Here is a 23,403-nt window from a genome sequence, read left to right as displayed (position 1 = left end):
GAACTTACTAGCTTTAGTGTTAGTAGGAAGACCATATACATGTATCTACTACTACCACAGAAATATAAAACGTGTATTCATCTTTGATAAAACATGCATTCTTACTTAATTATGACCTTGTGATGTGTATTTGATGGAAAGACAGAAAGAAATTTGTTAGCTTTTTTTCGAGAAGGACCGCAGACCCGTAGACAGATTCCCAGAGGGGTCCATTGTTACTACCATCCAAGGACCCCAGAAGGATGTATTGAGGTGAAATTCTACATTTAAGAAATTATTTTTATTTTTTGAAAATACACAAGGATACGAACAGCGGCATACTTTTCATGAAACTTTATTTCTTACATTTACATTCTACATGTACTTTCATTTTCATGAAAGCGCTAATTACGCATTTAGTTTATTTCTTACATTTACATTCTACAGGTACTTTCATTTCTGTCGGAATTTGCAACCGTTAAAATAGACGCGTCTGTTTATCACGATTCATACGTGCATTGTTTACAACTGCAGCGCGTTCATGAGGAAATGTCTATCATTATATCTCCCCTTCCCAGGAGGGGGCATATTGTTTTAAGTGTGAATTCTTTTTCCGCTTTTCATACAAAGTTTGCCCGGGCCATAACTTTTTTGTCTTTCCACATAGGCCTTTGATATTTGGTATGTGGGTATACCATGATAAGACAGTATTTTCAATTACCTTTGACCTTGACCTTTTATGTAAAGGTGAAATAATTGATTTTTTTTCGCAGTTTTGTTGTCCAGATCATAACTTTTTTGTCTTTTGACACAACAGGCCTTTTATATAAATTTGGTATATGAGTGAACAATAAGACAGTGTGTAAGGTGTCATTTTTGATTATCTTTTACCTTGATTTTTTAAGTAAAGGTCACAAATAGAATTTTGGGGCTATTCATTTCATATTTGGTATAATGGTATGCCATGATAAGACAATGTATCATGTGCCATTCTTGATGACCTTCGACTTTGACCTTTTATGTAAAGGTCAAATAATAGAAAATTTTGAGGCATTTTTGTTGTCCGGACCAAAACTTTGTCTATTGACATACGGCTTTGATATTTGGTATGTGGATATACCATGGTACGACAGTGTGTTGCATGCCATTTATGATAACCATTGACCTTGACCTTTTATGTAAAGGTCAAATAATTGAATGTGACACATTCTGAACAAAGACTCGATCTGCAGTGCAATCTTTTATAGGGACCACGTAGTTATCTGTTTAATTTTAGGAAACACCGAGGTAGTACGCATCATATTGTCCATATATTGGAAAATGATCGAAAATCAGAAGAAGAAAAATTTAACTCTTAGGGTTACTACACACACAAATATATGTACATCTATATAAATTCTATTGAGCTCACGTGTGGTGTATATTACCAGTTTCTGTAAATGGAACACGTCACATGTGTATATTATCTCCTGTAAATGGAGCATGTGTCATATGTATATTATCTCCTGTAAATGGAACACGTCACATGTGTATATTATCTCCTGTAAATGGAACACGTCACATGTGTATATTATTTCCTGTAAATGCAGCACGTATCATGTATATCATCGTCTTCTGTAAATGGATCACGTGTCATGTATATTACCTACGTCTCCTGTAAATGGAACACCTGACATGTATATTACCTTCCCCAGTCAATGGAGCACGTGTCATGTATATCATCGTCTCCTATAAATGGAAAATCTGACATTGATATTATCATCTCCTGTAATTGGAGCAAGTGCCATATATATTACTTATGTCTCCTGAAGATGGAGCACATGCCATGTATAATATTGTCTCCTGTAAATGGAACACGTGACATGTATATCATTATCTCCTGTAAATAGAGCATGTGTTGAGTATATTACTGTCTCCTGTAAATAGAGCACGTGACATGTATATCATTATCTCCTGTAAATGGAGCACGTGTCGTGTATATTACTTTCTCCTGTAAATGGAGCACGTGACATTTATATTATTATCTCCTGTAAATGGAGCACGTGACATGTATATTATTATCTCCTGTAAATGGAGCACGTGTCGTGAATATCATCATCTCCTATAAATGGAGCACGTGACATGTATATTATTATCTCCCGTAAATGGAGCACTTGACATGTATATTATTATCTCCTGTAAATGGAGCACGTGACATGTATATTATCTCCTGTAAATGGAGCACGTGTTGTATTATTACCTATAAATGGAGTACCTTTAACTTGTGCAATAATTTTGCGCAGTCATCCCTTCAGGTTTAATATGGAACAGATGACGAAATCCTTCCGTCTTTAAAGATTAAGTCGCTTCCATTCACATAAAACACGAAGACACAGTATTAGAAAGACATGAATTTATTGACTTAATGTGAACAAGTCGACCTATCGACAAAGTCAACTAATGCTGAGAAACTCAGTCTATCACAGGTGATTAGCCGACCCGCCCCCTTCCTCTGAGGTATGTCACGTGTACAAAGTAAATGCCAACAACAGGGGTGGGGTCGGCTGGGGGGAGCCTCGATCCCCGGGGGGTGAGGCGCCCTACAAAGAATTAATGCTGGATAATTAAGGATTTCACCAAATCCATAGCTACACTCGTCATGGAACAACAACTATAAACAATATTTTTTCTGGACACTATACAAAATATAAAATCTTGACAAATCAGAAATGCATTAAATGAATTAAACTTTGACTGGCTTTAGAAAAATGTCCTCACACATTCCACATGTTTCAATTATAAATAAACCTGAGATTCACTTCTACATTCTAGTTCTGTTAAAGATTCGTTGTAATTTGAACGGTCTATATAGTTTGCCGTACTTTGACGGCGAGGTAATACTTTCCTACAAATTTCTTTGGTTGATAAGCTATATCACATTCTGTATACCCCAAATACAAACACACCGTTATCATTGATATGTTCACCATTCAGCCTGATATGTAACAGTTAACAACCTTCCACACATGACCGGAAGTCATCTGGTCTAGTGGCCAAAAGTTGAACACACACATCACTCCACAGGTGCACACACTTCACCTTTGAACACTAATAAATACAGTCATTCCTCTCATACACCGCAACATAAGAACTATCACACACAACATAAAAACTAGCTCTCGTCTCATTCTAGTTCATGAAAAAAATACCCGTAAATGAGCAATTTTAAAAAAACGAACATAAAAACACCACATATTCCTCGAAATTGAACGTCTTTGTAGCACACTGTAGATATAAACGTTCTGAACACATGTTACGTTTGACGTTACACGCCGTTCAACACTGGAGTCACGTGACTTCATCACAACCATTAGTAGAACACCACATGAATACTGTTGTCGTTAACGACTGGAAATACTGTAAGGTTACCATGATGACAGACTTCCTGAAATTTAAAAATAAAAGAGAAATTATTTCACAATCAAACAGGGAGAACTTGTCTAAACTTTTAAATACTCATGATTTAAAGGTTCGGTAGTGGTGGGCACACTGATGATTTAATGTTATTCACCCCAACAAAGAATCCAATCGTTTTTATACCTGCTAGGATCTAGAACTTGAATCCGAGTCGGGAGCCTCTGTTTCTTTATTCTTCCGCCTTTTACTTTTATATACATGGTCGTGATTGATGCTCTCTACGGAACCTACAAACACATATTGGTTAGAAAATTCAAACAACGAAATCTTACATCAGCTTGTAAATCTGAAATAACTCATTCACAGACACAAATTAAACATTGTAACCTATTTTTAGACACTAACCTGGAATAGGTGTGTGAACTTCCACTTTAACAGTAGCTGTGGCCTTGACCCTGGTCACGTGATGTGTTTGAGGCAAGGTGGTAACCGAGGCTGTAGGTGTTGCATTTCGGCTGTTTTCACCGCTGCTTGGAATTGACCCTCCTTGTTTAGTGGGTATAGTGGTGGTTTCTACTACCACTTCCGGTTCCACGACAATTTCGTGCGAAGAGTATTGCGTAGGTTCCTCTGTAATGGTAGTAAGGGAAAGGTCCGAGGGGATTCGAGGATAAAAATGTTTCCCGCTTCCCCGAGAACGTGAACCCGAGGAGGACGATTTCTTTTTAGGTTTCGGTGATGGTTCTGGTGATGGTGTTGGAAGTCTCTCCTCATCATTCTTAGGTCTTATCTGTAAAACAAATATCACCGACTTGTTAATATGGACAGTTATTGTTTTCCCTTAAATAGAAACTTGTTAAAAAAACCCAAAAAAACAACAACAACAAAAATAATAACACAAACACCTAAGCATGATCCACTGGACTGAACGTTAAAAACCATTTCACTTTGTGCTCTTTTAGGGTTATCATAAAAAAGAATAAAGCAAAGCAAGGTTTCAATAAACAATTGAATGTCTTTTTCACAATGAACTATTGGATACCTATGCCTCAGCATTTCATTTGACATAGAACAATAAGACGCCTATATCAGTATTTATATCTTACAATGAGCTATAAGATGCCTATATCATTATTCATATCTTATAATGAGCTATAAGAAGCCTATATCAGTATTTATATCTTACAATGAGCTATAAGACGCCTTTATCTCAATATCTATATTTTACAATGAACTATAAGACACCTATATCAGTATTTATATCTCACAATGAACTATAAGACGCCTATATCATTATTCATATCTTACAATGAGCTATAAGAAGCCTATATCAGTATTCATATATTACAATGAGCTATAAGACGCCTCTATCTCAGTATTTATATCTCACAATGAACTATAAGACGCCTATATTTCAGTATTTATATCTTACAATGTGCTATAAGATGCCTACCTCTGCCTTCGGTCCGATGAGTGAGAGAAGAATGGGGAGTAGTAGAAGTCCATTTAGTAAACCAATGACAATCAGAGCCGCCAGGACGTTAAAGAAATACCTGAAACGTTTAAGTATTCCATGTTTAATATCAAGGAGTTTAATCAAACGTGTAAGTATTCCATGTTTAATATCAAGGAGTTTAATATAAAACGTGTAAGTATTCCATGTTTAATATCAAGGAGTTTAATATCAAACGTGTAAGTATTCCATGTTTAATATCAAGGAGTTTAATATCAAACGTGTAAGTAGTGCATGTTAAATATTAAGGAGTCTAATATCAAACGTGTAAGTAGTCCAAGTTTAGTACCAAGGAGTTTCATATTAAACGTGTAAGTATTCCATGTTTAATATCAAGGAGTTTAATATCAAACGTGTAAGTAGTGCATGTTAAATATTAAGGAGTCTAATATCAAACGTGTAAGTAGTCCAAGTTTAGTACCAAGGAGTTTCATATTAAACGTGTAAGTATTCCATGTTTAATATCAAGGAGTTTAATATCAAACGTGTAAGTAATGCATGTTAAATATCAAGGAGTCTAATATCAAACGTGTAAGTAGTCCAAGTTTAGTACCAAGGAGTTTCATATTAAACGTGTAAGTATTCCATGTTTAATATCAAGGAGTTTAATATCAAACGTGTAAGTAGTGCATGTTAAATATTAAGGAGTCTAATATCAAACGTGTAAGTATTCCATGTTTAATATCAAGTTGTTCAACATCATTTAATCTGATATTTAATATTTGTTATTATTCAATATCAGAAACAATAAATTTGAAAGGCATACATTAAATGTTTAATATCAATGAATGTAAACTTTTTAAAGGCAGATAATAAATGCTTAATATCAATAAATATTTAGTATCTGTAAGGGTTTCCTAAAAGTAAGTATTAAGAAGCAGTTCTTTATTTATTGATTGGACATAGATCGATTATCGATGGAAAGGCTACAAATAAAAATGTTCGATATTCGTCCAAAAAATACGTAAGTATCACAAATTTAACAATGGTGTGTATAACGACCATTGTGCATACGAGACAGTGGTTTTATTGTGTAAAGGGCACATATTTCTGCATTTTCAAATGTAATGCTTACAATAAGAAATTTTCAATTTTCTGTAATGCATACAAACAGAAATTAAAAATTTTCTGCATATCTTCATTGAGCAAGCGTTTCATATCAATCAATGTATAGTATCAGTACATTTTTAAGGTAGGCATTGAATGTTTAATATTGATAACTCTTCATTGTAAGCATTAAGACATTACGACGTTTAACTTCGGACACGACAAAAGTTCAAAGTTTCGCCGACCATTTTATTTAGGATACAAATAAACATTTTAAAATATTTGTATCTTAAATAAAAGAGTTGGTAAAAATGGACTTTTGTCGTGTCCGGAGTTAAAAAAAAATATTGCAAAATTTATATGTGTTAGTTTATTTTCGAATTCATATTCTATATCAACTTTAATTAAATCCGGGTAATATGTAAGATAAAAAATAATCCATGAAAGTACTTTAAATCGAAGTGATAGATACACTTGGAATATTTCAAATGTATATTTCTCAATCGAAAATAATATGATAATAAATTTTATATCGCGGCTTATATAAAAGAAATTACTCCAAGGCGCTTTACTAGGGTAAGAAGAGGAATGCAACCATAAAACACAATTAAATGACAGTATGACATAAGATCTATATCTGTAAAATTATCAAAATAAAATACTAAAATATCAAAATAAAATACTAAAATATCAAAACAAAATACTATCATCAAGATCGTTCTTAAAAATCTTCCACATTTGATTACACAATTTCAGTGTGAATTTAACGAAGATGCAGATATATTGGAACTAGATACATTGTTAAGTATTCTTAAGGACATACGAGACGTTTCCCCAATTATATATAATTTTTCGTGACTTTTCGGATATCATTCACTTGCATCGTATCTTGTTTCCATATCTAAATAAAACAAAACTTCATCTTGTTGTTCTTAAAAAAAAAAACCAACTTAATTTTGTTTCTGTATGGTATAGAACAAGGTCTGTTTAAGAGTTAGCATATTTTGATAGTTTCTCGTTGAAGCAAGTAAAAATGTAAAATCAACTCTTATGTATTTCAGAGGGTATGGGCATTACTAAGTTATTGTAGCAATGAAGGGGAGAAAAATCGTTGAATCAATCGGATAACTCTTTATATCGAGGAGATTAAAAAAAAATACTTTTAGATAAAATGGCAGTAGACCTCGCATATGACTTTAAAGTTAAATGCATCAACCTTACGAAATCCCTGTTCAGTATCAAAACTAACAAACGAAAAAGCTTTAAGTAAATATGAATTGTTAAAATCCACACTGCTGACAAAGAAACTAGATTACATTTAAATCTCCGTATAATTGATACCTTTTTAAGTGGGTACATAATTCATTTGCAAAACTACGTTAAACCATTGCAAGTTACAAGATCCCGAATCATTAAAGTGCCATCTGTTTGTAAATGATATTTTTATGTGTGCCTTGTTAGCATTTCTTAAATAATTGTTTATAACTTGGCTTTTGTTATCTGATTTTTAAAGAAATCTCTTTTTTATTGTATTTGAATTTCGCGCGTCATAAAAATTACATTTGAAGCATTGTGGGAACTATCTTATAAAAGATTTCTGTACTTTCTCTCGGTGGATAAAAAAAAAAAATCAACACGATGTTAAACATTCTTTTCATGTTCAGGTAAAGACATGATAATCAATAGACGTTTTAAATGCGGACCACCCATCACGGTTATTGGCAGTCGATTTAAATGTGCATTGGATAATGATGTTCATTCATAACTCGATCAGGGCCGCCTCTTAACACTGAACCTCCGCTTCTCCTTACGTCAGTTGTACCGATGTAAACAGACCACCCGGCTTCTGGCGAAATACAGAACAAAAAAACACGAACGAGGCCAAATTGCCAAAAGGAACTAATATAAAAGATTTATTGGTCGATATTTTCTTTATTAGAGATCCTTTACTGGACATTAAGGGTTTATTGCCCGGTATTTTATTTGTGATCCGCTCCTTTGTAACGTTTTCCATCTTTATGGTATGTATTTTATGTGTTGGTTTGTGTGAGTGGTGTCTGGCAAGAGATCTCCGTCCAAATCGTCCGCTTTTACTACATTCTGTAAAGCCAATTTCCATTTTATTTATGTGCTCGATTTCCGCTTTAATGAAGACGTAATTGGGAGAACGGCGGTGGCCGCGCGTGTGGCCCAGATGAAGATAAGAGGCTCTCAGAAGGGGCGGATTCTTACCGCGTGAAAATTGATCAGAGAGAGCTTGGGATGGGGGAATATCTCGACTGAGAACGAGTTCCTGTTTACTCGTGGGATTAACACCGTCATGTGCACCGAGGCTACGGTCAGCGTATATCGCCGTATTGGGTGGTCCGCCCACCATCGTTCATTTACCTTGAGTTGTATCACGTGACTTTAATAGCTTCCATCTATATCAATCTCGCCTATAGAAATCACAACTTCATATTTTATGTTTGTCGTCATAATTAAGAACAAGATCTTAATTGCATACCTTTTCCAGTTTTTATTTTTTCATTCGAGTGATATAGTATAACCTTAGTGCGCCCCGTGTATAACCCAGCGAACTGCTATTTTTTACTGACACCGGAGCACAGAAAAGCAGATCATTTGTATCAAATAACACAACAGCGGCCTTTCTTCATTGTGTATTCCTCTGGAATTTTTTTCTTTCCTTCACTGAAGTGAAAGTACACTGTCTTCATGACTTGTGTCTTTCACTTCACGTTTATCGCAGGGAGAGAATTTTTTTTTTTTTTACCGTGTCTTGATTCGAAACCCTAAAAAATAATTTCCTTATTACAGAATTTTCCTTACTGTTTAATCTTAACCCGCCCCACCCAGTAAACCAATTTACCCCTTTAACTATTGATAGTTATCGCTTTTCCTTTGTCACGCGACTTTTGAAACGCGCCGATTTTTTCATTTAATCGGTGTAATGTGTTAGAAATATTATGTCTAGATTTTCAGATTTGATTATTTATGGGATATTGAACAAACGTTCAAATCCACATTTTCATCATGACATGCAAAGTTGTGGGATCTACATTACAGTATATATGCAATTTACAGGGTTAAATTCAATGTGCTACATATTATAATTTTTAGGAATAAGGCAGACAAAATCCTGTGATTTTATTATTATCAATCTTCATTTATATATTTTTTTACCATTTGCGTATTATTTTTCATGCCTTTAGAAAATACATGGGTATCACCGATTTTCACAAGACGGATTTCGGTACATCTAAGTTACAGCTAGTACAAGCTACAGTGCTACGTGATGTGTGTAATGCGTGCTACTTACTTCACAACGAACTGAAATTCAGCGCCCACCAACATCACGATGCCCAGCAGTGTCGACATGGCTCCATGCACTACAGGTGAAAACATGTGTTCCAAAGACATCGTCATCCGCTTGTTCCGCGAACCAATGGATGTCAAAAAGCCCTATCACAAAATTAAAATGATGAATAAGACGAGAACCAATGGATGTCAAAAAGCCCTATCACAAAATCAAAATGATGAATAAGACGCGACCCAATGGATGTTAAAAAGCCTTATTACAAAATTAAAATGATGAATAAGATGCGAACCAATGGATGACAAAAAGCCCTAGATCACAAAATTAAAATGATCAATAAAATGTTATTGGGTGGAGATGGGCAAAATGACATTTCAAGTTTTGGGTTATTTTTTCTTAACCACAAAAAATGTTTCATTTTCCATGAAAATTATTACAAAGGATTTTGAATCCTTATCTAGGATGAAAAGTTTTGAGAAATGATGTTTAAGAAGCTTACCACTGCAATGTGAACCGTGAACTCCACCCCAATACCGGCGCTGACGATAAGTATGACAGCAGGGACGGCGCTTAGTCGGATGTCGGACAAACCCATAAATCCGAACAACTCCACCACCATAACTGTAAGGACGACCACCTACAGAAAAACACAACACCATCAGACGCTGTCAGCTGATTTCAGAAAAACACAACACCATCAGACGCTGTCAGCTGATTTCACAAATTTCTCCAACGTTCTGAAGATGGTTCTACAAAGACTTACCACAATACTGGCTAGCCACGGGTTAAGCAACACCAAAGTCAAAACTACAAAGGTGACCAGAAGGATGCAGACGATGGACATGGTCAGATAGAAGCGGAGATTGATGTACTGTTCCCAGAATGTGAAGGGGACACCACTGGGGTAGTTAGGTAATCCTCTGTCTGTGTAGGTGTCGCAGATATCACGAACTGCCTATAATGTATCAAAATCAGATATCACGAATTGCCTATAATGTATTAAAATCAGATATCAAGGATTGCCTATAATGTATCAAAATCAGATATCAAGGATTGCCTATAATGTATCAAAATCAGATATCAAGGATTGCCTATGCATTAACATTACAAATTGTCTATAATGTATTAAAATCAACAAATAATTTACATATTTCATGTACTATGGGTTTTTCCCGGAATGTGAAGGGGAACACATTGGTATAGCCGGGGTAAAAGTAGAGATTTTTCAGGAAGTAAAAGTTTTAAATTGAGTATAGATCTATAGCCGTTTACTAAAAGTTGTTTAGTCTATGCTTTTAAAGATGTGTCATATATTTTCCTTCCTAAGCTTATCTTCAAGGTTTTATCGGACAGTCGCTCTGATCAGTTACCTTGATAGTGTCCAAAATGACTTCCGTGGACGTTTGGTCACTCAGATAAAAGGCGAGCTGTGTGTAGGTTAAGGGCTGAGCTTTAGGCACTGAAAAAATAATTCCCACATTCTTCTGTAGTGATATGTTTTCTCTGAAACTTCCTGACTTAATTTCACTGACAACTTAATTGTTGGAAGCTTGTTTTTTTTCGGGTGTTACCTTTAAAATCACGATCTAAGGGATCGTGCAACCAGATTTTGGGTTCTGGATGAAAGTTGGCTTGTGACGAAGCATACGCCATAGCGTCGTTTGATACCCAAGCAGTCAGGTAATTATAAAAAGCATCTGGAGAAATGATTCCTTCAGAATCCACCAGCTTGGTACCAGGAATCTGCAGAACAAGAGGTAACTTGAAATAATGAGAAAGATAAAAGTCATCAATTAGTGACGTGTTCAAATACAACTCTCTTTATTTGAAGCCTCGGTTATTACACAGTGTGGAGCCATAACGATTTAATATTAATATGTACACGTGTTTATGAAGCGCGCTATGCACTTGACGGTGATGAATTCAAACTGAGGCAATCTGATATCTGCACATGACTTCGACTTTTGTCCGTCACATGTCATTAACCTTTCAGTTCGTAAAATCTTGTATATTTCAAAACTAAAGCTGTGGAGAGGCAACATACATGTAACAATATGCCCCTATCTTCGGTCACGGAACATAAAAACACATGGTGTGGTATGATCGCTCTTGTGTAGTCTGAATGTCATTGTATAGTATGAACGCTCTTATATAATATGAACGCTGCTTTGTAGTATGAACGCTCCTTTGTAGTATGAACGCTCTTGTATAGTATGAACGCTCCTTTGTAGTATGAACGCTCCTTTGTATAATGTGAACGCTCTTGTATAATGTGAAGGCTCTTGTATAATGTGAAGGCTCTTGTGTAGTATGAACGCTCTTGTATAATATGAAGGCTCTTGTGTAGTATGAACGCTCTTGTATAATATGAAGGCTCTTGTATAATATGAAGGCTCTTGTGTAGTATGAACGCTCTTGTATAATATGAAGGCTCTTGTGTAGTATGAACGCTCTTGTATAATATGAAGGCTCTTGTATAATATGAAGGCTCTTGTGTAGTATGAACGCTCTTGTATAATATGAAGGCTCTTGTATAATATGAAGGCTCTTGTGTAGTATGAACGCTCTTGTATAATGTGAAGGCTCTTGTATAATGTGAAGGCTCTTGTGTAGTATGAACGCTCTTGTATAGTATGAACGCTCTTGTGTAGTATGAACGCTCTTGTATAATGTGAAAGCTCTAGCGTACCCTGCTCTTGTCCACTGGGTTATCGACGTCTCCCGTTTGGATCAGCAGCTTGTAGGCGAGGATGCCGTTATCAGAGGCATTAGCTCGCCAGTCCTGTTGGGTAATTCTGCCTTCTGCAAATTCTGCGTCGAAAGTTCTTTGGAGGTCTGATTATAAAAAAGAAACTTCAATCAATTTACAACGTCGGACTAAAACGTTAACAAGCTAAACAGAGGAAATGAGTGTTCCCTTTTCAGACGTCGTAGCCTTTCTAAAAACCGATGTTTAACAAAGGAGAACATGCGTAAACCTACAGCCTTCAACAAAGACTCATTGAATCATGTCACTAATCCCCATACAGGTAAAATATTGTACAAGATATTTCATCAGAAATAGCTCTTTCTGTCTTTCTAGTTTTTTTCTTTTTTTTTCCTTTCTAATACTGGTAAGGTGTAACAAATTCAGAAGTTCTCAGTTCAGTTTTCAAAATCAGATTTTTTATTTTCCTATTTCAAAAAAAGAAGATATGGGTGTTGAAGAGCGGTATTATGTTTTGTTCGAAGAATAAAAATAATGAAACTTTAGAGTTGTATAGAAACCCTTACCCTGTAGCCACTGCCGGAACAGGTCTAGCCAAAAGTTGGGCAAGGATCCGTCCTCTCTTTTGATGATTTTATCCATGGATTGAAAGGAACGGTGGTATTGAGTAATCAGTCTTTGATTATTAGGGTAGTCCACCCCGCTTTTGGTAACAAGGTATATGTTATAGAAGCCGAAGTATTTTGACTGAGCAGTCAAAAAATTATGCTCCGGGGTGTGTTTTGGCACAATTTCAGTCAGGTCAAGGCCGTTTTTCACATGCACAATTCCATATATACTCACACACAATAAAATTATAAATCCAAGAATGGAAAACACCTGTAATTTAGAATAGAAATCCTTAATATCTCTGCCTCATGTACGATTACTTAACAATGTATTTTGTAATCAAATTAAAAAGGAGAATGATGTGTAGAACTTACTTTGACATACGCCTTTTTAATGAAAGGACTATACACATTTGTCGCAAAGGTGTCCAAACTTGAATTAAGTATATGTCTCTGAAAGCGTGCAAATTTCTCTGCACACGAGATATTTTCTTGTGTCGTCAAGCATTGTCTTGATGACGTAGTAGAAGGACAAACTGAAATGGAAATCGATATATTTTTTTAAATCATGGTGAGCCTTGAATGGTCATAATTCATATGAATTCGTGATATTGGACTGATCAATGAACTATAAGGGGATTTCCCGATTCGTACCAGCTGATAAAGAGCGCGGCCGGCACCTAAATATTCCCTCCAGCGGGGGGAGGTCAATGATTGAGGGAGTGGCCAGCGTAGTGACCGCAGCCCCACCCTCCTCTGCAGACCGCGCCACCGTGTTGTGTTTGATGACGGAGTTGTAACTCGGCGGGAGGGAATCATTATAGCTGGGAGGAGGACTGGTCTCCTTCAGGTCGTACAGGTCACTCTGCTTTGGTTGAAGTTCTATCACTGTGTCTTTGGAATCAGCAAAACTGTACAATGTTTGAAGGTTGTTTTAAATCGCATATTATATTTAGGAGTGCAAAACTGACTATACAATAGATGTGTGAATTAGAGAGAGAGAGAGAGAGAGAGAGATAAAAAAAAACCACCGCACCTTTGAAAACAACAGAATATATCAATTCTTTTATTGTCTTTTCTGTACAAATCGAGGCTACAAATGGCTGGATATATCAGAAGTACACTGAACAAATTGAAGAAAATGAGGATGGAGGCCTGCAAGTTAAACATTTAAAAAAAAAATTAAAACCAACAATATTTCTACATGTGTACCTTAGGATAAAATGACATGGGGTTTTGAGCTCGTTTTCATTTTCTATATACATGTACCTGCAATGAGAAAGTTCGCAATGCTGGGATAGGAATGATGGATGCGGAAAGAAAGGCGAGGATATTCGTCACTGATGTCAGGAACACCGATACGCCCGTCCTTTTAAGGCATTCGGCCGTCTGGTCCTGAAAAAGTAAACGTGAGAGACCTCAGTAGATTTATATTACGCACTGACCAGGGCGTTTATTCTTCCCAACATGTCTCGCTGACGTCTACAAGAAATGGACTTAATGTGTTCAGGATTTTTTAAGAGAAGGTATTTTTATTCACTGAAAGCAAGTCTTACATCGAATGCTATGTGTTTGTTAGCCGAATTTTCTCCGTACGTGTGTGCCATTAAAAAGATGTCATCCACTCCTAACCCGAGCGCCAGGAAAGGAATGATCTGCAAAGAAAGTCCACATTCTTTTATGTGTCTTAGAAATGCGCTATAACTTTTCCAATGTTTATGCCATTGGTATTTCCTGCAGTTGAAGAAAATATAAACACGTGAGAAATCTAATACATTACAGCCCTCCCTGTTTACATTATATGGGTGGCCTGAACCGACTCGACATTCTGCTTTCATTTTATAGCTAAACTGTTCTCTCCGTCAAATCAAACTCTTTCTAACTCAATGTAAACCATTCTAAGGAGATCAAATATGATGGATATTATGCCGATTTGATTATGGCCACTTAAAGGGGGATCCGAAAGCTTTGAGGAGAATCATACCAGCCAAATAAACGTCTCCTCCTACTTTAATAATATAAGCAGAATCCCAGATTCTTATGTCGCCCGTAACAATCGAGAGCCAACTTTCTTATCTCCTGTCCTTATCTTAGATAGATCTGTCCAAGAAATTAATGTCGAAGATACGATCAAAGATTGTACAGTATGTAATGAATATGTTTGGAGCAATAAATATTTTTTTCAAATGGTGGAAATACGAAACCTATGCAAGCATACAGAATACTGATTTCCTGTCTTATCTGCAATGTTTTAGCATATATATTGGTAACTGTTAAGACAACATGGAAGTATTCAATAAGCCCCCTTACTTGTGTGGTGGCGGCATTAAAGCTGATACCAAGGACTGCGCAGACTCCGAGTCCGGCAGCCACGGACAAGGCTACCAATAGGACTCCAGCCACGCCCACCCCGCTCTGAGACTGGACGCCATTATTCCATCTCATCAGTGAAATACACGCGTAAAATACCTGGTAAAATTACACTGTAATTAGTTTTATGAATATCACCTGTCGTTTTGTACATGGTTTTATAGTTTGTTTGAAGTAAAAGTACAGGTACTTAGTATTTAAATCTGGTAATATACGATACTGTCCTTCTTTTGATTATGAAATTTGATATCCTACCATCAAGACATATCCCAATGCCACCCGAGTGGGGCTGAGGTTAGAAAATTCTTTCATGATGTCTGCCAGAGACACGGAGGAAAATCCGTAAATTTCGTCTCCTTTCGTACTGTTTCGGGCGTTATTGACCACCTGTGTGAACTTCCTCTGCCACGCCTCAAGGACTGCTTTAGCTTTCTCCACAGACCAACCAATACTGTGAGTTTTGTAATGTTCTGACCAATACTGGAACATCTCTTTCTCGGCCATTAATTGAATTACGGACTGCAGAGCCTCACCCCTAAAACAGTAAAGTAAAGGGTTACCCACAAGTTCACTTTTATCTATGCAATTAAAAATACCTTTCGAGCAAACTACTTTATAACTATCTTTGCATTGTATATTTAGAATAGATACCCCGGGACTCACCGAACGATGTGTCCTGTTCTGTTCTTCCGTACCCCTCCAACTATTAGGTCTTCGTCCCAGTGCATATACTTAGTGGAGATGCCGGAACACCCGCCTGTCAAGGCGGCACCTATATCTGGGGCCTGGTGGAAATTGCATAATAAATTATACCTACATATCTAGTCTGCGAAGTAGGTACAAAAAAGACCCGTAGAAAACCACGTGTCACCAATTATCGTGAATATCTTCATAATGAAGCAGAGGAAAATAAATCTGGTTACGTAAATCATTTAAGGATACGGGGAAACATGGTATTTAATTAAAGGGATAGCTCTACAATACGTACAGCTCTGGAGGCTTTGTTTGGCGCTGATCGGGGACACTCAGATTCATAAGGATCAAGGCAAGGTTTATCCAGATATCCTCGAGATATTCCAGACTGGAATAACAAGAAGGGGAGATTAATGCTTATTCCAATTTCATCCGAAGACGATTTTTTTTTTAAACAGATACATGAACTGATCTACAGGAAGTTAGAGACACGAACACGTACCCTGTTCATGAGCTCCTCTATGTCCTTCACGTCGGAGAATGTGGGGTATTTCTGTCCGTAGGCTTGAATAAAACCCAATGGATCCAAGTTTGTCCACTTTATTGGCAAACCTCTACAACGACACAGAACCGTGAATAGTGAAAATCTATCCAGAGATTGGACCAAATAAAAAGGAAGTTGATTTGGAAAATTTTTCGATGACTTACATATCTACGTAGACGGTGTGGTCGGGTCCTAGAAGTTTCGCACCGTCCCAGAAGCAGTCCAGAGGGGTGATAATTACACAGGGAAGTAACTGTTCTATTATCTATCAAACGGAAAAAAATAGGAGATGTTAAACTGAAAATTAAACGGGTGGAATAATGAGGATAATTTACATTGGTCTGAAACTTACATTGTCAATGTAGCTTCCCTCCGTCTTAGGAAATTCGGGAAGGTAGCAGATATCATGAAATTTCCACGTCCTGGAACACAACCATGGATTTCAACATTATCATATTCCCAATTGATTTTAACTAGTTCTAGTATTTTAATGTAAATTTTTGATGAACTTGCAATAAATGAGGACATTCGGAAAATGCAATTCACTCACACTTCAAACATGTCAACGGAGATTTCGGTGACTTTCCGGAGGGTGTCTAGATGGAACTGCAAAGAGGGAACGGTGAGGATGTTGGAGCCAACCTTTGGGGTCTGGATGACCAGCTGACTTGTCGTTCCCCGTCCCTCTCCGATCGTGGATCGTGTGTATTCCAACTCTTTTTCCAGTCTACCGCCCTCTGCAACAAATGCGATCATGATATTCTCACCTTTTTGGAAGTTTAGAATATATATGTTATGTGTACAGATATGAATTTTTTTTTAATTTAGTTAGGCTGCAAACTGTGAGTTAGACTATGTTTTATATGTGTATATAATATTTACGTGACAATTCGCTTATTCCAGTTGAGTTGTTTGTGGGACGTACACGACTGTTTGATTATAATGAAAAATCACAAAAATTAAAGAAAGGTTAGGCTTTGGGGGGTGAGGGGGGGTTTTTGTGTCCAGTATCCTAAATGTCGCCCGACAGTTTAATCATTTGTGTTGTATTCAAATAGAATCATATATCGCTTGATTACTGTGGATAAGTTTCTTGGGTTTTTCGTTTTGTGCTTCGTTTTAGATAAGTTTTAGTGTGCCAGCCTTTGTAATTCATTGCATTTTACAGGGGCCACTTTACAGATTACATCTTGTCATGTTTAGTGCAGTTGTTGTTTTAATCGTTAAAAACGAAGAAAACTTCATTCTGATGCATTTGTCATTACATCAGCCCAGCTCTTCAAACTAGAAAACACGCTTATAGTTCTTAACAGAAATGTATTTAATGTCAGTGGGGGTTTCTTATCGGAATTATAAAGCGATTCAGATATATAAAATGCAGTAAGTCAGGATTGAAGGTTATAGGATTAGATCACACTTGTCAGGTGATTAATAACGAGAAACCACCTAGAAGTTTCCTCTATAGGGAAGGAATAGCATTCAGTACCGTGGCGCTATCGCCGATCTGCGGTAGGTCCAAAAACCCGTCAGTCAAATTTATTCGTGTTAAACACCTTGTGAATTATCAATTGTATGTCACAATTTTAAGAGTAAAAAAAATAAATAAATAAAAATGAGGAATTCCTCTTTCGGTGACTGGCAATGTGTTCGGTGTTGGGTGAAAGTACATTTTGAAAATAGATGCTTCCCGACATTTACATTTAATACGAGTCTTATCTCGGCTTCACGTAATACAGAAGTTGGTATTTTGTTTTTTCATTGCATTCATTGTCGACTGTCAACACTGTAAATAACTTGCGTGTGTTCTCCGTTCTCAGTTAGGCTAGCAGTACATCGTCATTATCTCCAGGTTTTCTGACTTCGTCCTTATGACGTTTGTAGTGGGAACGTTTTCAATACAACTTTAAATTTCACATAAAACTTTCAAACATTTTGTTTTTATTGCCTTTCCGATATTCATGAAATTTATGTCTCTGATTTCTGAATTGCATTTATGGTGCAGTAAAGTAATAGCCGTAGTTTGAATTTGTATTTTTTTTTTTAAAAATATTTTAATCATGACATACCATGGTCTTATTATAATTGGAAAATGAAGGTATTTTATACTTTAATTAGATTAATAGAGATTCTCACTACGGCTCTGATAAATGTTGTTTGCTATTAGATTGTGTAATTTTTAGTTACTGGGTTATCGTAGACGATATTGTCAGGGATATTTGTTAAATACTTACATCGCATTTTTTTTTTTAATTTAGTGTTTGTTTCTTTACGTACGATGTTGGTTTTATTATTCTTATTTATTCGGTGGATTTTTTATTATTTTAACTTTAATTATACCAATTCATAATCTGCAGCATGACGAAGCTATGAACAAGTGGTACAGTTTCATGCATTGTATTTTACGCTCATGAACAAATAAAAGTTTTTTCAACAATCTCGCACACTTTTCTTGTATGTTCATAATCTTCAAATGTTTATATTTCATCAAAACACATGAATTTTACTTTACATTATCAACCCAAAATATTTTTTCTTCTATCTTTTTTCTCTAGATATTATCCTTTTTTCCTTTGTTTCACTAATTTGTTTCCTATAGAAAACTTCAGAAATTCAATCTGATTGGATATTAAGTTGTGAGAGAAAATCCGCGAGGATCGCACACAGTTTGGAGGGGCTGTGTTATCTAATGGCGGGGCTAACATTGTCCCTATTGTTCGCTGTTACTTCTAGATATGCTAGGAGATTTTTTTCCTCTTGTCCAACTTGCCGATTATCAAGATACCATTCACGACGTACTACAAATACTGCGGACCCCGTGACCCGTAAAGTGACGGCGTCACGGCACAAACCCTGATTGGATATCTTCCTATGAATGACTTAGAACGTAGCCTGTGTGTGGTCTAGTATTGATTAAACTTCTTTAAGATTTCATTGTTCAGTAATGTAATGTATAAAAAAGGAAAGAGGTTTGAGCGGCTCTGAGAACTGTGTGAGTGTACTGGGATACAATGAGTGCTTTGTTGGGAAGATGGAAGCCGGGACGACAGACCCCGAGTACACACAAAGACCGAACAATCTCAGAGCTCAACAAGTATGCACACAGAAACCTCAACATTGTCGTTGGTCAACGTGGAAAGCACTTACTTTTGAACTCTTTTAATTTACTTTTTTTTTTCTTCCAAAAGATCCTTTGACCCAATTTCAATCGGCGCTTCTTAATTTGTTATCTTGAATTCATGCCTTGCAAAGTTTAACCCGTGTTTCTCTACCAACCGGAGCCTGTGTAGTCGGTACGATGTTAACCTTACTAGCTCTTATTACCTTCCCACCGTGTATTGGGTAATTTTGGCGCGCTTGAAATATTGGTTTTTAAAAATTCAATCGCGAAAATTTCCATTAATATGAATTATTTAGTGCAATCCGCCAAAATACACAGCACTAAGATTTCAAACTGTTTTAAAAACCTCCCAAATAAACGGATATTCATAAAGCTTAATCCGTTCCCACATTTTCATTTCTGACATCTTCGGTTATATCGGTGATGATGACACTGGTGCCATTATTTACCCGTACCATGCCTACCGGTCACATTTTATACTCTCTTATCTGTCATTCTAGTATAAACTCTATCTATTCATTGAGGAAATAAGTAAAAATTGAATTCTAGTAGGACATTTCAGTTTTACGGATTCTTTTTCTGTCCTGTCTAATAAAAACCCCGGTTTACGCACACGAAATTAGCTAATTTTCATTTTATTGGGAACTTTTAGAACATATTCTAGATTCTTGACTTTTTTTGGTAATTTAATTCATTGGTTGTGTATGGTAAATTGCTCGACGGTGGTAGCGCACCTGGGTTCCTACGAGGAAAGGTCTCTCACAATGTGCTAATCACCCCCTAACACGATAACTGCTTGTTTTGTAAGTGACAAGCAATACTGCTATATAGGGATCCTACATCCGAACTCAACATCTCACCGCACACAAACACAAAACAATCCTCAAACTGTTTTTCCCACCCAAAATTTTGATATTCAATAAATAACAGTTACATATTGGGGTAAATTAATCGCTACTTTTGCCTTTTATTGTGACAGCTTGAGAGTTAAGAGATTTTGGTGCACATTTTGGGAATCAGTGAGCCGTGGCGGGTCACGGTACGATGAGTTGCTATTTAATACACCGCGTGTGTGGTCCGCCCGTGCTTTGTTCCCGGTCCATCAGAACCATTAATCAACATGTTATATGTCTATTCCGGAGATCTTCACTCATTATGTACTTTATTGCATCGGCCTAGGAATGTTTCGTACCGAAATAAAAAAAAAATGACGTATTGTTTCTTTTTATTTTTATTTATCTTCCAATAAAAAAACACACGGCCATAGTTTACTTTCAAAGATCAATGTGTTTATATTTCATATTTTTACGTGAGATTTAAAAAAAATAATCTGAGAAGTCATATCAGCTGAGATATTGAAACATTATAAGAATACAGTCGAACAAGAATAACGCGAGTTTCACTAATACCCGATCGATTGTTTTCCAAGCAGATTAAATAGAAATCATGGCGGGTAAATTCAAGGAAGCTTACGACCGGACATAGCGATATTTCGAGCCTGCATCTTTTCTTTGTGAAGCGAAAACATCTGAAAATATCTGGCCGTCTGAGCCGTACATAACAGGACCACACACACCGCAGGAGCCGTATTTAGGTCAACAAAATGGCGGAGCTACCGTTCTTTGGAATATTGTGATCATATACACATACCTTCAACCCAGAGTTTCTCAACGTCTGTCTGCAGTGTGGTAGTTTTTAATCCGATACAGCACAAAGACAGGAGTAATATTCCCACAAAGAGTACTTTCCCACAATGTAATTGAAGGAATTGGCCGATTTTAAACATGTATCGCTGTATGTGCATTCTTAACCACAGAGCGCTGGCGCTTCCATCCGCTTTACCCTGTAAACATGAAAAAAGTATTACTATTTGGGTCGCTATATATAATGGTCAACTATTAACAGAATATATTTTTGTATTATTTGGCGATCTCTACTCTCTTCGTTCATTATAAACAACGTCTTCTTACGTTTCACATGGGCAACACAGCGTAACATACATGTCGTGTTATTCATACTTATCAATAATTGTTTAACGATTTTTAAACTTGAAAATATTGAGATGAAAGTATGATTATAATTTGGGTAACTTTATTGACTGTATTAATTCCCTATGAAATACCCGGCGGGTCCGACTCCCTCGGGACACAGTTTAAGGATGGACAGTCGTTCATACTGACCTTTTTGACATGCTTGTAGGCTAGTTCGGCGTTGACCCAGCTCGTCCTGGTCAATAATTCCTCGTCCACCTCTCTTTCGGGTTTTTTCCTTGATCTCATTGTCTTTCCATTTGAATTCTGTATCTAATCACGTATGTTGAGTTGCCATTTGGAAGTTTAAAAACCCACGTGCAAAATTCCTTCAAGATTTTAGCCGGTATTTGAAGTTGAAATCAATGTTTTAAGAAACTGGGTTCCAGCACTACATCGTCCTTTAATTAACTCGCGAGAATTCACTGTAAAGTCCATTATATTTAGTATATATCATTCAAACATCAAAACACCGTACATTCCATATGATTCTTAGAATAGAACTGCTTGCTTGTAAGATTTGCATTGACTCCTCCCCTCGTCCTGTGATTGACACGGTAAGATCACCCACATCTTCAAGACGATTGGAGGAGCACTAATAAGAATTCTCTTGTAACAGCGGCATTACATTAGTTGCTAAGCAACCGTTCACCACATCGAAGCCAGGCCACCCAAGTTGTGAGACCGCCAACAGCGCGATAAAGCAGACATACTTTCACGGGGAATCTTGCACTAAAGCGCCGAACGACAGATGCCATCGAAATCGTTAGCTACTAATCACGTTATAATTTAATATCTATCGAGATCGGTTTTGTTTTTTATTTACCACTGGGTTGAGAATTGTCGGTGCTCTTTTTGAATAAAAACGTTTAAACTTCGTAATGATTTCTGCACACATTACAACACCGCGGTCCCGATTTGTAGATAATTACATTTTTCTATCGTTCTTCTTGGGCGGGCCTTCATTCTAGATTCATTCGGACTATCATGTGAAAGCTGGCAGACGGAAAGGATGTCAACAAACAAACCTCTTTTCACTACATGACATTTCCCTCGCACGGAACCTCGCATCATCTGTGAGGAGATGGATGAGAGTCGCCTCCCCCTGCTTTGATGATTTTCTATAATTAGTAAACTGCCAAAATTAATTTCCTTTCATTCAAACTTTTATATACTTTTAAATAGTTATGTAAAATTACCATACTACTTTCCTTCTTTTTATACAGTTATTAATTGACTGCTAATAAAATTTAGACAATTAGATTATTTCTTATTTTTCCACGAATGTTTCTGAACTGTACTTGTGGTCAGTGAACACTACATTAAAGGGAAAAAAGGACAGGATTGTCTGATAGAAATATATCTCTGTGTATGTATCAAACACATCACAGTTTGATGAATAACTGATTAAAATTTTGAATCTCAAGATCAATTTTTCGTATAATTCTTGTCATCTCTGAGAGAAAATTGGGTCCCAGTAGATTTTAGATTTCTATGTTCCTGATTCATCGGACATTTTGCGTTATTCTATTTTATCAAAATAGTTAGGGCAGATGCCCTTTTAATCTCTCAAGAATACGTATATGATACATTCGAAAAAGAAATATATATTTATATTTATATATAATTTTGAACAGGAAATAGCTGTTGTGATTTTTTTTGCACAACATTCCATCAGCCGTATTTCTAACCCCGGGAATCAATGGAAGCGAAAAAAGAAATTGGAAAGTAAATAGAGATGAGAAAACATTCTCTTCCTGTTCACCAAAGGTTTGACTTATACAACTATAAAATCTCATTTTTAAGATGAATCTACATATATACCTGTTACTCGTCGGGTTTCAATATTCTTGACAAGGTATATGAGGAGGGGGGGGTGGTTCTGAAAAGATTTTACGTGAATAAAATGAAATGAGAAAAAGCAAGGTATTTGAATGTGTAACATCCTCTTCCTAAACACTTAAAGTTAAAGGACTTATTCTGACCATGCGTACTCTGGTACGGACATTTGTATATGTATTCAATATACAATGTATCAAAGCAGAATTGTGTGAAATAAGTATAAACGATCGGTAAATTAAT

General features: G+C 36.4%; 1 protein-coding gene and 1 long non-coding RNA gene across 3 annotated transcripts; one reads left to right on the top strand and one right to left on the bottom strand.

Moving 5' to 3' along the window:
- Window positions 1-2,354: 2,354 nt before the first annotated feature.
- LOC125668089 (protein patched homolog 1-like) lies at window positions 2,355-21,925 on the bottom strand. Of its 2 annotated transcripts, XM_048901861.2 has the most exons (26): window positions 21,472-21,923; window positions 20,942-21,134; window positions 16,724-16,910; window positions 16,526-16,595; window positions 16,338-16,438; window positions 16,132-16,243; window positions 15,925-16,017; window positions 15,600-15,721; window positions 15,192-15,471; window positions 14,877-15,035; window positions 14,123-14,221; window positions 13,836-13,961; window positions 13,603-13,721; window positions 13,221-13,477; window positions 12,942-13,102; window positions 12,525-12,837; window positions 11,941-12,086; window positions 10,823-10,994; window positions 10,622-10,710; window positions 10,015-10,206; window positions 9,751-9,888; window positions 9,255-9,397; window positions 4,829-4,928; window positions 3,781-4,165; window positions 3,559-3,662; window positions 2,355-3,403 (listed from the first exon to the last, which is right to left on the bottom strand). In XM_048901861.2, the coding sequence occupies exons 1-25, from the start codon at window positions 21,568-21,570 to the stop codon at window positions 3,562-3,564; spliced, it is 3,957 nt and encodes a 1,318-aa protein (XP_048757818.2). In that variant the 5' UTR covers window positions 21,571-21,923; the 3' UTR covers window positions 2,355-3,403; window positions 3,559-3,561. The 2 variants fall into 2 exon arrangements, with proteins under 2 accessions (XP_048757818.2, XP_048757819.2); XM_048901862.2 differs by lacking the exon at window positions 14,123-14,221 and having other exon boundaries at window positions 21,472-21,925.
- LOC130054415 (uncharacterized) lies at window positions 12,062-18,611 on the top strand. Its single transcript, XR_008802731.1, has 2 exons — window positions 12,062-12,280; window positions 15,579-18,611. It is a non-coding gene; the product is annotated as an uncharacterized LOC130054415 (long non-coding RNA).
- Window positions 21,926-23,403: the final 1,478 nt, after the last annotated feature.

This window comes from Ostrea edulis, chromosome 4, assembly GCF_947568905.1.
Source record: "Ostrea edulis chromosome 4, xbOstEdul1.1, whole genome shotgun sequence".
Taxonomy (NCBI): domain Eukaryota; kingdom Metazoa; phylum Mollusca; class Bivalvia; order Ostreida; family Ostreidae; genus Ostrea; species Ostrea edulis.
The sequence above is the reverse complement of the archived record's forward strand: the minus strand, read 5'-3'. Positions and strand labels throughout refer to the sequence as shown.

Bases quoted from the DNA above. Each gene is read 5' to 3' on its own strand.
- LOC125668089 (XM_048901861.2), bottom strand. From the start codon at position 21,570: ATGAGATCAAGGAAAAAACCCGAAAGAGAGGTGGACGAGGAATTATTG. The intron at 16,911-20,941 runs GTATGTGTATAT...CATTTGTTGCAG, and splicing joins TGAGAAACTCTGGGTTGAAG to AGGGCGGTAGACTGGAAAAA. The intron at 13,103-13,220 runs GTACGAATCGGG...TTTCCATTTCAG, and splicing joins GCCGCGCTCTTTATCAGCTG to TTTGTCCTTCTACTACGTCA.